General features: G+C 47.5%; 1 protein-coding gene across 1 annotated transcript in view; it reads left to right on the plus strand.

Annotated features, from left to right (window-relative positions):
* GAMT (guanidinoacetate N-methyltransferase) overlaps positions 1-6,404 on the plus strand; it is a 37,214-nt gene extending 30,810 nt beyond the window's left edge. The window contains exons 3-6 of the mRNA XM_069646767.1: positions 4,647-4,710; positions 5,196-5,263; positions 5,716-5,826; positions 5,977-6,404. Coding sequence (XP_069502868.1) covers positions 4,647-4,710; positions 5,196-5,263; positions 5,716-5,826; positions 5,977-6,117 — 384 coding nt within the window. The 3' untranslated portion in view covers positions 6,118-6,404. The remainder of the gene's footprint in view (positions 1-4,646; positions 4,711-5,195; positions 5,264-5,715; positions 5,827-5,976) is intronic.
* The last annotated feature ends 7,647 nt before the right edge of the window (positions 6,405-14,051 follow it).

Raw genomic sequence — 14,051 nt, forward strand, 5'->3', positions numbered from 1 at the left:
TTATGTTATGGTAGGAGGGTCAGTGGCTATGGCTCACCCTGCCCTCCTATATGTGCCCTGTCTAAGAACATGCTTCAATAGATTTACCTTGGGACAATCGCTTTAAGACATCTGTCTTTGGACACATTAGGGTGCCGGGTCTTGGAAGGAAATGGGTAAACACCCAAGGGTGTGCTGGAAGAGCATCTCGCTCATGCACATCGCTCCCATGTCAACACTTCGTGCAGATCCTTCTTGGGTGGCTATCTGGCCCTCTAAAGGTGTAATCCGTGACTTACTCGGCACACGCTTTGTTGGCCTAAACTGCACGGGCTGGTGTGCGAAAGGCAGATAGTGGAGAAGGGTCAAATGAGGAGCACTTCTGGGGGTTATGGACAGTGCATGCAGACTAGCCCATGTATTTGGCTTCCCTCTCTCCAGGACCGTACCTTTTGATCATGGGAGGCCAAGAAAGCAGCTGAAAGTTCCTTTGCTCTGCTTCTGGAGTGCATGTGGCCCTGCACACATTGGGAGCAGACTGGCCCCGCCCCACCCCCCTGCACCCACTAACCGGAAGTCCTTTATTTCTCTCTCCCCAAAGGAGGGAGGGAGCCCGTCTCAAAGCAGGGTAGAGTGCACGCCAACTATGGTGGCCCTTAACAGGGTTTGGACCATGCATGGTGAGCAGTACCAAGTAACCGAGCAGTGCGGCTTGCAGAGAATCTGACTCTGCAGCAAGACCCTGGCCTGTGGTACAAGCCTCCCTATCTTAACAGTTACAGCTATGATAAATGCAGTCATGTGCGAGCCCTGGCCAAAGGATATGGGTTACCCTGGGGAATTGATAGCATTTTTTTAAAAAAGCTTCTCTGTCCCAATTAGTGCCGAATTGCCTAAATTATACCAATTCATACCTTGGTAGTAACTATCTAAAGCTTGAGGACATTTGAAGGCAGGCAGCCACTCCTCTCCTAAGGGAGAACCAGCATCTCCAATCCTAAACTAAGCAGAGACAAGCACTAAAGGACTATGTACTAGGATGAATGTCCCAGACCCGGGCAGTGACCAAGATTGCATCCAACTCTGCTGGGGTCTCTATCCCTAATCCTGGAGTGGGCCAGAGAAAGATTTAATCCGAAAGACATACCAAGACCAAAAGGATGGGACCAGATTATGCGTTATAGCTTCCATTGGAACACTATACTAGATCCTGGGGGGTTTGGTGGGTGGGGCCTACAGCAAAAAACCCAAGGAGTGAGTGTGCTGTAGAATTGGCCGCAGGGACGAGATGTTGCAGGCGCTATTTCCTTGGGACAGTGTAGTTGCAATAGCGTGATGGGTGCTGTCCTATAACTCACAAGGACTCAGTAGTTAGTGTTTGTTTTTGGGTCCCACCCTCCCCAAAACAAAGCCTTGCGGAAGGAGAGAATGATGTGTCTGTGCCTATAGAGGGAGGTACCCCCTTACTGAAGAGGGTTAAAGGAGGCTTTAAAGTGTGTTGAGAGTGCTACAGTACAGGAAAAAGTCCCAGGGAGAGCCACAGCAGCCTTGCACAATCAGTCCTATAGATAAACTCGAGGCTTTGGAATCTGAAGTTTAGGAGTGCCAGTGAATGTTCATCCAACGTCTGGAGCACCTAAGAAACTTGGGCCACGAGGCAGGGGTCCTGTTGTAGGCCTCACCTGGTCGCTGGTTCGAGGATTTCCCATCCCAAGAGTAAATGGGGCACTGGGACTTGGGCAAAGAAGTCTGATGGAGCACTAAAAGGACCCTGCAACTGTATCATCTGAAGGATACTTTCCACGGTGGGGTCGCCCCAGGAAGTGATGGTTAATGAGAATAGGGAATGGGCATTGGGACATAAAGGCCTCTTGGAATAGTCCCTCCACTTGCTCCTTCGTCCTGGCACTGTTGAAGGCGCAGCATCGTGCATCATTTTTTAAAAAAAACATTGAAGTATTACTCAGTGGCAATTTGGAGGATAAAAATAATCGACTATAGGTAAATTAGCCCTCAAATGAACTTCTTTGAACTCTGGGGTCCCTTTAGTGCGAATCATTGCTACCCTGTGGCAACTGATTCTTTGTAGAAAGGGTAGATTGCCGACTGGCCTTGCTCATGTGAGGCTACAGTCTGTCTGAAAGGAAACACAGGGGCACATCGTATCATTACAAGTTACCTGAAAATAACCTCTTGTAAAGTCTCTCTAGGGATTGTTCTTGAATACGAGGTTGCACGTGCAGCCCCCCCCCCCGCCCTTTTCAGTTGTATTGTCTACAGCCATCTATTATTTTTACTTTGTAACAGTTGCTGCCGTGTAGCACAGCCTCATGCTAAAATGCATCCGCACAGCTCACCAAAGAAGCCGATTTTAAGGCTTAAGTTTGGGGACTTACTTCCATATACTCTTAAGTTGTGCCAGGTTCTATTGATTACTTCAATGTTTTAAATACAGGATACCACTCCCTACGACCTCGTTTCGGTTTAGTTTGAGTTCACCCATCCTGTGACCCAGGGATTGCTTATCTGTAGGTCAATGACTCGGATCTCTGCTGTGGAAGAGTGGGATCCTGGGTAAGAAACTGGCAGCGATCCTCTACACCAGGCTCTGGTTCCTTTCCCTCCACTTCACAAGCGTGTGCTATTTTTATTTAGGCTCCCCATCCTCCACCATGATGGTTTTCAGCTTGCACGGAGTAGTGCTTCACATCTGTGGCTATTGTTGGGTCTGTTCAGGGATGAAGTACTGTATACATGAACTGGGAAATTGTACAGAGCCGATCTTGTCCCTGTGAGTCTCATCTAGGTTATAATTGAGGTGCAAGTTGAAGTATGGCAGTGGACTTCACACCTCATGTAGTTTTCTTCTGCTCTGTGCATACTATAAACTGGGTGTGGTTTTGGTAAGTAGTTCAATGAAGCGGAGGAGGGGGGCGGTATGGATGATTGATGTATAGCCCACAATCCCATATGCTGGAGTTGAAGTGGGGTGGGATTGAGCACATGCAGTGGACAGAACCTCAATTGGACCAAGAAAGTGAGTGCTGGACAATTGGGAGGACGTGTCGCTCGTTGGATTAGCACATTGATTTGGAAGAGTTGATGTATAGTGGCGATGGGACACTGAACGAAAGGGGTTGATCGGAGAGGGGGGGTGTAGAGCTCCAGGTGCATGGCAGACCTGCCCATTTGACACCATCGAAATCTTAGCAAAAACTCATACCAAAAAACGGGGTTGGGGGGGTCACATGTTTGCATGTGTGCTGACCCTTTGATACTTGTCACTGGTCTGAAAACCTCAGCAGGGCATGAGCAGAACCCTTCACAAAGAGGACCTTTGCTATAATGCTGCCTGATGTGCTTTTTATCAACTGCAGGGGCTGCTAGCCACATGCAAGGTGTGGTTTACAAGAGACATATTTTTTTTTATACCTCTAAATATATTTTACTTGCCTAAAAACGATACCAGTTAGGAATGAGATGATTTATTCCCTGAAAACCATTACTCCCAACAAATGAGTAGCATACCTGCCTGGCATTGTGATCTGGGGCCCAGTGCGAGAGTGAATGGGGAGAGCAGGAAGAGGAGCTGGGAGGGTTGGGGCTTTAGATTGGAAGGTGCCTTTTTAATGGAACGGCGACTGGTGCACAGATGCAAAATTGTTAGTGGGCAGTGCTTGTTGGTCACTTGTGTAATCTGTGACATGGGTGTAGTGCAGATGAGCATAGGGGTGCAGGGAGCCCCAAAGCGAACCTGTCATTTGAGGCCCAGACATCCAGGATCCTTATTTAAACTTGGCTGGGATTTCTAGATGGTGGGTGGATGCTTCTTCTTGGGGAGACCTTTAGGTAGTAACATACAAATGTTGAGGGTAGGAATTTATTTTTCATGTGTTTAAAAAAAGATATACCTTTTTTTTTTTTTTATGAAGACAAAATGCAACAGCAATGATTTGACATATATCATGCAATGCCCATATGTCATGACCCGGCTTTCTATACGGAAGAATGTACTTATTGGGGCCTTATAGTACTAGCTGCAGACTGATTCTATGCCTGTTCCATTCTGTAGGGCGTACATAGTCCCCAGTAACTATACATCTTGGCTTGGATACAACTGGCACTCTGCAGGGGTTTACAATCTAACGTTCTCCATTTGTGTTGCCTTTCACCTCCATCAGAAATAGCGGTAAAGTCCACGGTGAAGGAGTATGGAGTCTTAATCCAACATATCTGGAAAGTGCAGTTGGCCTGGACCGGCTTTCTAGTATTGTAGCAAATGTGAACTGTAAAGTGACTTCGGGTCACAGAGGGCCAAGCCCAGCTTTTTAGAAACAGTAGTCCACTGACCTAGAGTTTCATGGGAGGAAGGGGAGAGATAACGGCGTTCAGAAGTGGAAGGCTGATATTACAGGTCTTTGCCCAGTAGGTGGCTTTACATTTATGGATAATAATTGGCACAGGCGAAGGAGTGTGGCAGAGAATTCCACTGACGTGTCCTGTTTTGCCACAGGCTGTCTGAGAGAAGCATTGGACCTTGCAAGGGTACAGGTTGACTTTATTTCATATACTGCTATAGTTCAAATAAAGACCTGATAGAGTAAGACCGCAGGGAGTGACACTGTGCACAGAACACTGACTACTTCATTTTCCTCTTTATTTTACAGGTTGTTCCCTTAAAGGGATTGTGGGAAGATGTTGTTCCGACGTTACCAGATGGTCACTTTGATGGTAAGTGGTGTTTAGGGGATGGAGAGAGACCCAGAGCGTAGCGCTGAATCTTATGAGGATCTGATTGTGATGGGGTCCACTGCTTTGGGATACTTCCTTTTAATTATTGAGGGGATGGGTCCGTGGTTGACCCACCTTTTGACCTGTGAATTGGGGGCTTGTGCCTAGTTTTTCACTTTGCTTTGTGTGTGCCTTGAGGGATGGGCTGTGGCTACATGGTTAACCCATTGCCTGGGGATTCAGGCTTGGCTTGTGGATGTTTGCTCCGTGGTCGGGGCCCGAGTCGCCTATCATTCTTTGTAGGCCTGGTTCACTCCTCTTTATACAGGACTTGGGTGTGGGTCACCTTTTCTCTGGCCCTTAGGTCCCCTCTAGGAGCACCAACATCTCATGTCTGATCACCATGTGCTGCACTGTTCGTTATGAGTGAGAACGGTTCTGAGGAATTGGCTATTGATACATGTCACCCTTGTTTCTATACACAGGTATCCTGTACGACACATACCCTCTCTCGGCAGAGACCTGGCACACTCATCAGTTCAACTTCATAAAGGTAATTCTTCTTTTGCTGACTTTTCTGCCATTCTGTACACCTAGCCAAGCCAAACACAGCTTTGATAATGACCTCGTCCAGAATAGTAACTCCGTGGCTACACCTGCTTTAGCAACATCATCAAAATTAAAGTAAGCACCCTCATCTCCCTTGCAACCACCTTTGTGATGCACTGTATCCCTCTGTTCCCCCCCCCCCACACTACTCCTATAGGGATTACACACCTAGCTCCACAAGCTCTTGCCTTTACCCTGTTGCTATGCCTGCATTCGTTGCCTACCCACACCCGGCCCTAGACGCTCCTACTTTTCCTAACATTCTTAACACTTTCCATGCTATGATCATTCTGCCCCACACCCCCATCCTTTTCCCATGGCTGTTCCTGGGAGTTTCTGCTTCTTCCACCATAAATGTTCTCCATCTGGTAATGAATGGTCTCTACTTCTTCACAGAGCCATGCCTATCGACTGTTGAAGCCTGGCGGAGTCCTCACCTACTGTAACCTGACCTCATGGGGGGAACTTCTGAAATCCAAGTATACAGACATTGAGACCATGTTTAAGGTGGGTATGGCAGTGTGACCTCAGCAGGGCATGTGCTGTTCTCCTATGTTGGACTCCATGGACTAGTACCCACTGTTGTGCTGATTGATATTAGACTGCACGGTATCCTGGATAACTGAGTTTTTGTATCTTATTTTCCTCGTTCCTCAGGAAACGCAGGTTCCTCAGCTGCTGGAGGCAGGCTTCAAAGTGGAAGATATTAGCACCAAGCTGATGGACCTGGTTCCGCCCAAGGAATGCGAGTATTACTCCTTTCACAAGATGATCACCCCCACAATCTTCAAGCGCTGAGGCACCCTCCACTATTGTAAGCACAGCTGCTAACCGAGATGAAGGCACTCCACTGGTCTTGGGTGGGTGCATTCCTTGGTCCCTACGGACATGCCCACCATGCTGCACTCCGCCATGGATTATAAATGGTCACTCCTTTCAGACAATTGTTTTTGACATGACTTTGGCGGTTCTGGCAGTTTTGTAGATGGGGAGAAAAAAGAAACCTATTTCACACTCTGTGGCAGACATCAACTGGAAGAATAACTTTCTAATTGTAATTACCATAAATCTATTTTCTGCCTGTTTCTGCAGAATGTCAGTGGCTTATTTCTGGAGCTGTAGGCTTAATTTTCTTTTCAGGTTGTCCTCTAGTTCAGTCAAAATGTGGCAGCAGCTTTGGAATTTTGCAGACATGGAAGAAACCGAATTTATAACACCCATGCTTGTCGTCGTCCACCACTGGGTTGCTTGGTGGGTTGGAGGCAGCAGAAGAAAACGGGGTATTTGTAAGAGGTTGCCCTGTGCTTTCCACAGCATTGCCGCAACATGTTGCTTAGTAGTACCCAGATGCACCGCCACGACATCTCATCTTTTTCTCCAAGAGTTGCATTCAACTTGTATCATGGGAGGAAGGATAGCTCAGGGGCAACGCGTTTATCTTGGAATCAAGACCACGCTTCGCAACACAGGTTTGAATCCCGATCCACGTAGTAACCACTCCTGGTATTAAACGAGTTATAAATAAATAATTTATAATTAAATTACCCCTTCTCTGAACTCCTATTGTATCTCATCACACACCCACGTTAAACTGCTTTTCAATGCGATTTGACTCTTACCCAGACCCCACCCCATTCTCCATTGTAGCCCCCCTTCTGTTTATGCTGTTCTCTGCTGAGCCCTTTTTCTTTGGTGTTCCGTTTGCCCATAGGTTTGAAGAAATATTTTCATCCTTTCTCTATTGCTTTCACTTATTCTCATCCTTTTGTCATAGCTTTTTCTTCATACGTTTTTCATCCTTTTTTTTTGTTTTTCTGCCCTTTTTATTACTATGCATTTCTTTCATCATAATTTTTCTTTCGTCCTTCCCACTCTGTTTTATTACTCTAATTTGACCCAGTGTCTATGTTAATTTATTTTTATTTTCTGGTGTCTCTGCATTTTATTCGTCACATGTTTTCTCTCTTCTCTGTTACTACTTTTGCGGCACCCTCTTCCTGTCATTTAATTTACAGTTTCAATGTTTACTTTTCTCAATTAGTTGCACTTATCCAGACCAGTCTGCCCATGGGTTACATATGAACAAAGCAATTTTAACGTCCATAGGGAACAGCATGACAGGCTGCACTGTGCTATCGGAGTATCTACCTCAATATCCGTCTCTCTCGTCCATAGTCTGATATCTACATGCTGCCTCTCCAACTGTCTTACGCAGTTGAACATCCTTTCTCTCACTGTCTTGAGCAGACACATACATGCATGCAGCTACACAGCTGTAGAGCAAGAGGAAGACTAGATCTGGGGAAGGGACTAGGTCTGGCTCCGAGCATAGGTACCCTTTGCTTTGCACAAAGTAAAGGGTATCAGTACATATTGCTTGAAAAAGTCTGAATGACAATGCTTCCATGCAGTGCCAGACGCAGCATGGTCCATGCATCCTATGATGACCATTGGAAACATGCGTTTCTGGTTTTTGCAGGTGTCATTGAACTTTAATGTATAGGTATGGATATGCATTGGCCCGTAGACTGGCTCAAAAAAGCAGTTTTTAAGTCCCATGCGTAAATTCTACCCTCCAACTTCATGAGGCTCCATATGTGAAATAACACACACTGATCCATATGCAAGCTTGGGGAATGTTTTAGCATAACCAAGAAGAATTCACATAGATTCCATCTATTCTGCTTTAGTTATACAGCCCCCTTACAAATCCCAATGACCTCTTTCATTCCTTACTTTTGGAGAGTAAGGAAGATACTGAGCGAAAGACACATATTGGTGGCTGGGAAAGAATAAAGGATGGATGAAGTGATATGAGGGAGATGCTGTGCCAGACTATGACTGGCATGAGGCATAGGACAATCAAGGATTGGGACCTTGGAAGAGGGAAAAGAATAAGTAAGAGGGGCTGGACTAGGGTTATTAGGCAGGCCAAGGACATTGAGGACAGTCCACTAGGATGAGAAATGAAGACTGGGGATGAGGGTCTAGGAGGAGGCAGAAGAGGGGCAAAGCAGTGTTAGGATAAGGAAAGGAGTCTAACCAGAGGATGAGTGAGGTACAAGCGAGAGGTCAGAGAAATCACTAGGTGGGGTGGAGGGTAGAAGAGGTGCTCAGGCAAGGATTGGGAAGAGGGACTAGGGTAAGAGGGTCGGCTAGGACGGTGAGTTAAGCTCTAAAAACATGAAAAAGGGAGTAGCAGGGGTAAGAGAAAGCAGAGGAAGGGCTTGGATGAAGAGGAACTAGAGCGATTAGAACAAAGAGGGACTAGGTCACAGTCGGAAAAAAGGGGTACTAAAGTAGAGGGACAATAATTTGCAACAGGAACTAGTATGAGGAAACTGGGGGGGCTGGCACTATGGATGTTTGCCTTTGCTCTGCACATTTGTCCTAATGGCTCTAGATTGATATACTAGGAGATTTGAACCATTGAATTGATCTACTGGAGAATCCGAACAACAAAGCTGCTTTTTATTTTAATTCAAGCAGATACTTTGCAATTGGTTTTTGGTCTGGTAAATTCAGCTGGACATTAACTTAATTGTATTTTTGGTTCTTCTACTTTACTAAAGGTGCAATTCCCCAACTGTTTTCCCCCTGGTTTGATCATTCTGGGGAATTTCAAATGCCAGGTGTGGGATGGAATGTGACCTGGGGGATGGTTCCGATCATTGGATGGACAGGAACAGATTAGCATTTAAACCCTCAGAGGTTCTGCCCTAGACGGCTTAATATAAGTACACCTTCTGTCCACTGACTCATGGTATTTACTAAATCCTGGCCTCTGACCTAAGGGTCACCCCTGTATTGTTGAATCTGGTACGAAACCTGGGTGTTTTGATGTTTATTTTGCTGTCCTTATCCCAACATGTAATCCAAGTCTCTTTCCCCACTACCTACGAATACAATGACGATTCCTAAATTACTTAGAATTTTCTCAGAGAATTCAATTTGCCAGAGAATTCAATTTGCCAATTGTTTTGTCTAATCATCTTGGCTATCGTAATGCTATTTACCGGAGGCTACTCCAGGCAAATAAGCTTAGACTCAAACTTGTTCAAAATTCAGCAGGCAAGCTGAGCACAGCATTTCACTCCTACTCTCTTACCTGTAAAAGCAAGTGTGTACTTTAAGACAATCTGTTGATTACAGATTACAGTGCGTTCTGCAAGGACAAGGCACTTGTTTTTCAAAAGAGTGTTTCACGTCCTCTGTTTGTCTTGGAGTCACTTAGGTTTGGTACATGTTCCTGTATTCAGATGAGCAAGAGGTAAACGATTCTCTGTCAAAGCAGCTATTCTTTGGGACTCGCTTCAAGGAAATCTTGCTGTGATTTGCTATTGAGGCCCACCGCCAAATTTCTTTTCTAAGGAGAATGTTGTGCTTTAGAAATGTGTACACCAGGATTCCAAGATGCCGCTGGACCGTGAGGACGTGCACCCCGGGTCCTCCGTGCAGACGGAAACAAAAGGGGAAATCGCAGCTCTTGAAAGCTGGCATCCGTGCAAAATCAAGTGTTTTGAGTGCACATCGGTGTCCGGATCAAGTAAACCTGATGATTTTGGGCTGACGGAATCGTCCGACGCACAGCAGAGCCCAGGGCCCCCACGAAGACCAGGCGCACACTCAACAGAAGGTGGGGACCTGCCCTGCTGGAGGCCGCGGAGTGGGGGAACGGAGAATCAGAGCCCATACAAACAGTAACGCACAAACGACATGTGCCCCCTCTGCCCCTCACGGCACGGCAATAGTGGTCCGGATTGGGCCCAGGCATTAACGGAAGAACCAGGCTGTGTGGGGAAGACGGCCCTGGCTTGAGGCCCTCCCGCCCACCGGAGAGTGCAGCGGAACAGGCTGGAGGTGCTTGCACGGACGTGGGAGTAGAGTGTTCGAAGGGTCTGAGCACTAGCACCAATTAAGGACGAGGTACCTGCGGCTGCAAGGCCAGTGTAGTGAGGCGGAGTGTCGGAGGGAGGAAGAGTCCCCAGCGCCGGCTCAAGTAGAGACGAGCATTTGTGGAGGACCGCAAAGGCGAACTTGGCCGGGGAGAAGGAGAAGCGGGAAGACGCTGACACTCTGGCGGTCCAGGGCACCCCTGATGGACTGATGACTGCCGTTGGAGGCTGGAGCCGGGCCTGACCCTGCCGGAACCCGGAGAAGCTCGAGGACTGAGGCATAGCAACAATCAACCCCGTCCCCACCCGGAACAGCACAGTAAGAGTGGTACAGAGCCAAATGAGCTGGTAGGGGGAGGTGAAGGAGGCAGCCGGTACTCCGCGCAGGGGGCCCATCGAGGAAGTGAAAACAACACCGGCCTGGGATCGAAGAGATCAACAAGGGGCCCCCAAAGAAAGGGACGTTGACCCGGGGGTATTGGCAGAAACCCAGGGGGGAGTCTCGGGGTGAGGCTTCACCCCCACCTTAAAAACTGGAGTGCACGAAGGCAACTTGACATAACCAGTAGGGAGGGGACCGGAGAAGGGGTATAACTCTCCCTCTGACACCCCCCCCTCACCTGCAAGGACATAGGCTCGGGAGCACGGAGCCGGTCTGGAGGGCTGCTGATCGCTAGGGCCCACACAGCGAGAAACATACGTGCTGGCAGAAGGGAACCCCAAGACAAAAATACAACACGAGTGTCATCGCCTGACACCCAGTCCCAAAGCAAGAAGGTGAACAAAGCCCTGATAGCCCAAACAGGGCTAAGGAGAAAGGAAAACCGCCCCAGAGTAGGGGACCAGAGTTGTGAAACCACAACAGACAATCAACAGCAGGGGTCCTTAAAACCACAGCAAAAGTGGGGCCGGCAACATGAGTAGCATACACTTCACACCACGGAACAACGCTAGCCGACATTGGCCAGAGCGACCCAGATGCCAGGCACTAAATCCAAAACTAGCCCAGCAAGAGCAAGAACCCCAACGAGAGCTCAGGAAGGGCAAATAGAGAAGTGTTGGAGGCAGAGACGCCAAACACACGCCGAATCGCCATCCGCCCAGCCAATTCTGACCACTATAACAGAAGACCTTCCTCCGAGCACAATGGCATCAGATAAAGAAGAACTTCTGAATTGCTTAAAGGGAATGGAGGCCAGATTGACAAATACATTCCACAGCCAAATGGAACAACTGAACAGTGTGCTACTGGATCAGCTGGTGAACGCGACAAACAATCTCGAACTCCAGGAGGAGGACCTTGAAAATCGCTCAAGAAAATCCAACATTAGGGTCAAAGGTTTGGTAGAATCGGTGCTGGACAAGTATCTAAAAGACACCATGCAACACTGCTTTAGCAACCTGCTAAACGATACCCAACCTGAGGCGATCGAATTAGACAGAATACATCGAGTGGGCCCAAAACAAACTGAACCAGGGTTGAGACCCAGGGATGTCCTGATAGCGATGACATCATACTGTCTGAAAGAAGACATACTACGAGCAGCAAGAACACATGGGGACCTTACGAATAATGGCGACTGCATACAGCTATATCAGGATATGGCGCTGGTCACTCTCCACAAAAGAAGGCTAATGCAGCCAGTAACGAAAGCCCTCCAAACACAACAAATCCAATACAGATGGTCGCACCAGTTTGGCCTATCATTTACATGGGAAGGAAACTGAGGGACTAACACTACTACACCTGGAAGATGACCAACCAGAGGCAGCCGTGCGCCTGCGGCGCAACATGGCCGGCCTACCTAGCAGACCATGGGAATGGTCAACCGAGAGAAAGCAGACTGGGGAGGGCAGGAAAATCTGGAAGTTCACAACAGAGCCAAGACTGAGGGAGGAGAGGAACAACGCTGCTGAACAAGGCCCTTAACATGGACAATGCATGAAGTGCCAGCCGCACATGAATAGACTGCACAGCATGAGTTGAAGCGTCTGCACGGAGGTAGGAGGTCACATATCTTGGAAGCAGAGTTGGGTAAAGAGTAATTTCTGACAGTTTGTGAACTAGGGGGAAATCTAGAGGCCCAAAGCCTGTTTTTGACCAGCGGGGGGGGGCTCTCCAGTAGCCCCGGCCTCATGTACTCCAAGAAATGGGGAAGGGGGAGGGGGTGGGAAATGGAATGAGAGAAGGGAGAGCGAAGAACCAAAAGACCACGAAGAAAGTTGAGCCAACACTTCAAGGGGGTAAAGCAGAAACAAAATCAGAACGGAGAAAGAAACAGCAAATAGAGCGAGGGGTGAGATCTATAGATAACCCTAACCCAGGGTACAATGGAGGAAGTGAACATAGTCTCGATTAATGTACAGGGGCTGAACTACCCCGCTAAAAGAAGGGCGATCCTGGGCAGACTGGAGGCGATGCATGAGGCAATAGCAATCCTACAGGAGACACACCTCCTCCAGAAAGATGAAAAAAGGATGTGAAGCAGAACATACCCTCTCCAATATTTTGCCTCAAGCGTGAAAAAAACAAAAGTGGTAGCAATTCTATGCAGTAGAGACCTAGGCTTCCACAAACAACAAATGATAAAGGATGAGGGTGGTAGATACGTGGGAGTAAAGGGCACAATTAAAGGTCAAACATACACAATTATAGCAGTCTATGTACCCGGCGAAAAACAAGACCAGTATATTCCCAAATTGCTCCAGAAGGTGGGTGGGTGGTGTGAGGGCCAGGTGATTATGGGAGGGGACTTTAACTGTGTGATGGACCCAAAATTAGATAAAACACTCCCTCCGATTCTGCGGATCAGAGGAACAGACCGTGCCCTGGGAAAACTCTTTAGAGATTTGAAACATGGCCGTTTCTTCAAGGGGAAAACCGGGAATACACACATTCAGCAGTGCATAAAGGATATTCTAGAATAGACATGATATTGGTCTCCTCCACATTAATCCCCTACGTCAAGAATATAGAAATCGGAGTCCAATACCTCTCCGATCATGCCCCAGTTTCGATCTACATAGAGCTGAAAGGGATGGAACACAGACCCCGACCACAGTGGAGGCTAAACGAAACAATCTTAAGGAATATCGCACTCGGGGCACACATGGAGGATGTCATGAAAAATTATTTCCAGGAAAATGATAACGGTGAAGTTGACTGGAGGGTGGTATGGGATGCTGGGAAAGCAGTATTCAGAGGGGAATTTATTGCACAAGCAACACAATACTTCAGGGAAAAAGCCCTTATAACACGTAAACTTGAGGTAGAAGTGGGGTAGAAGAGGGAGAGGCCGAAAAACTCCATAAGTCGCGTCAGACACCCAGAACCTGGCGGGAACTCAAGAAGGCTAGAGCCAAATTAGAAAACCACACTGCAGATAGAACCGTGCAAGCACTACTGAACACTAAACAATCATATCGCATACACGGGGGAAAGGCGAACACATTTCTAGCAGCCAAACTACGTAAACAGAAGGCGCGCAACAACATTATCCGGCTTAGAAATAGCCGGGGGGAATTGCAAACAGGGGACGATGAGAAATTAGAAACAATGGTCTAATTTCATAAGAACCTGCAGATTGACGATAACCTGAACACAGTAGAACAGACATCCTATATGTCGGCAATACAATTGCCACAGATCAACACAGTGCAATGTTAGGAGAACTACAGGAGGTTAGCGATGCGATAGCAGCCCTACCCAGAGGGAAGGCACCAGGCCCAAAGGGTTTAGGAAATGGGTACTACAAAACATTCCACACAGTTGCTAGCCCCCCTCACCCGGGTTTTCAATGTGATCAGAGACAGGGGGTCAATCTCAAAGGACATGGG

Source organism: Ambystoma mexicanum, chromosome 1p (assembly GCF_040938575.1).
Source record: "Ambystoma mexicanum isolate Mex_15411 chromosome 1p, UKY_AmexF1_1, whole genome shotgun sequence".
Lineage (NCBI taxonomy): Eukaryota > Metazoa > Chordata > Amphibia > Caudata > Ambystomatidae > Ambystoma > Ambystoma mexicanum.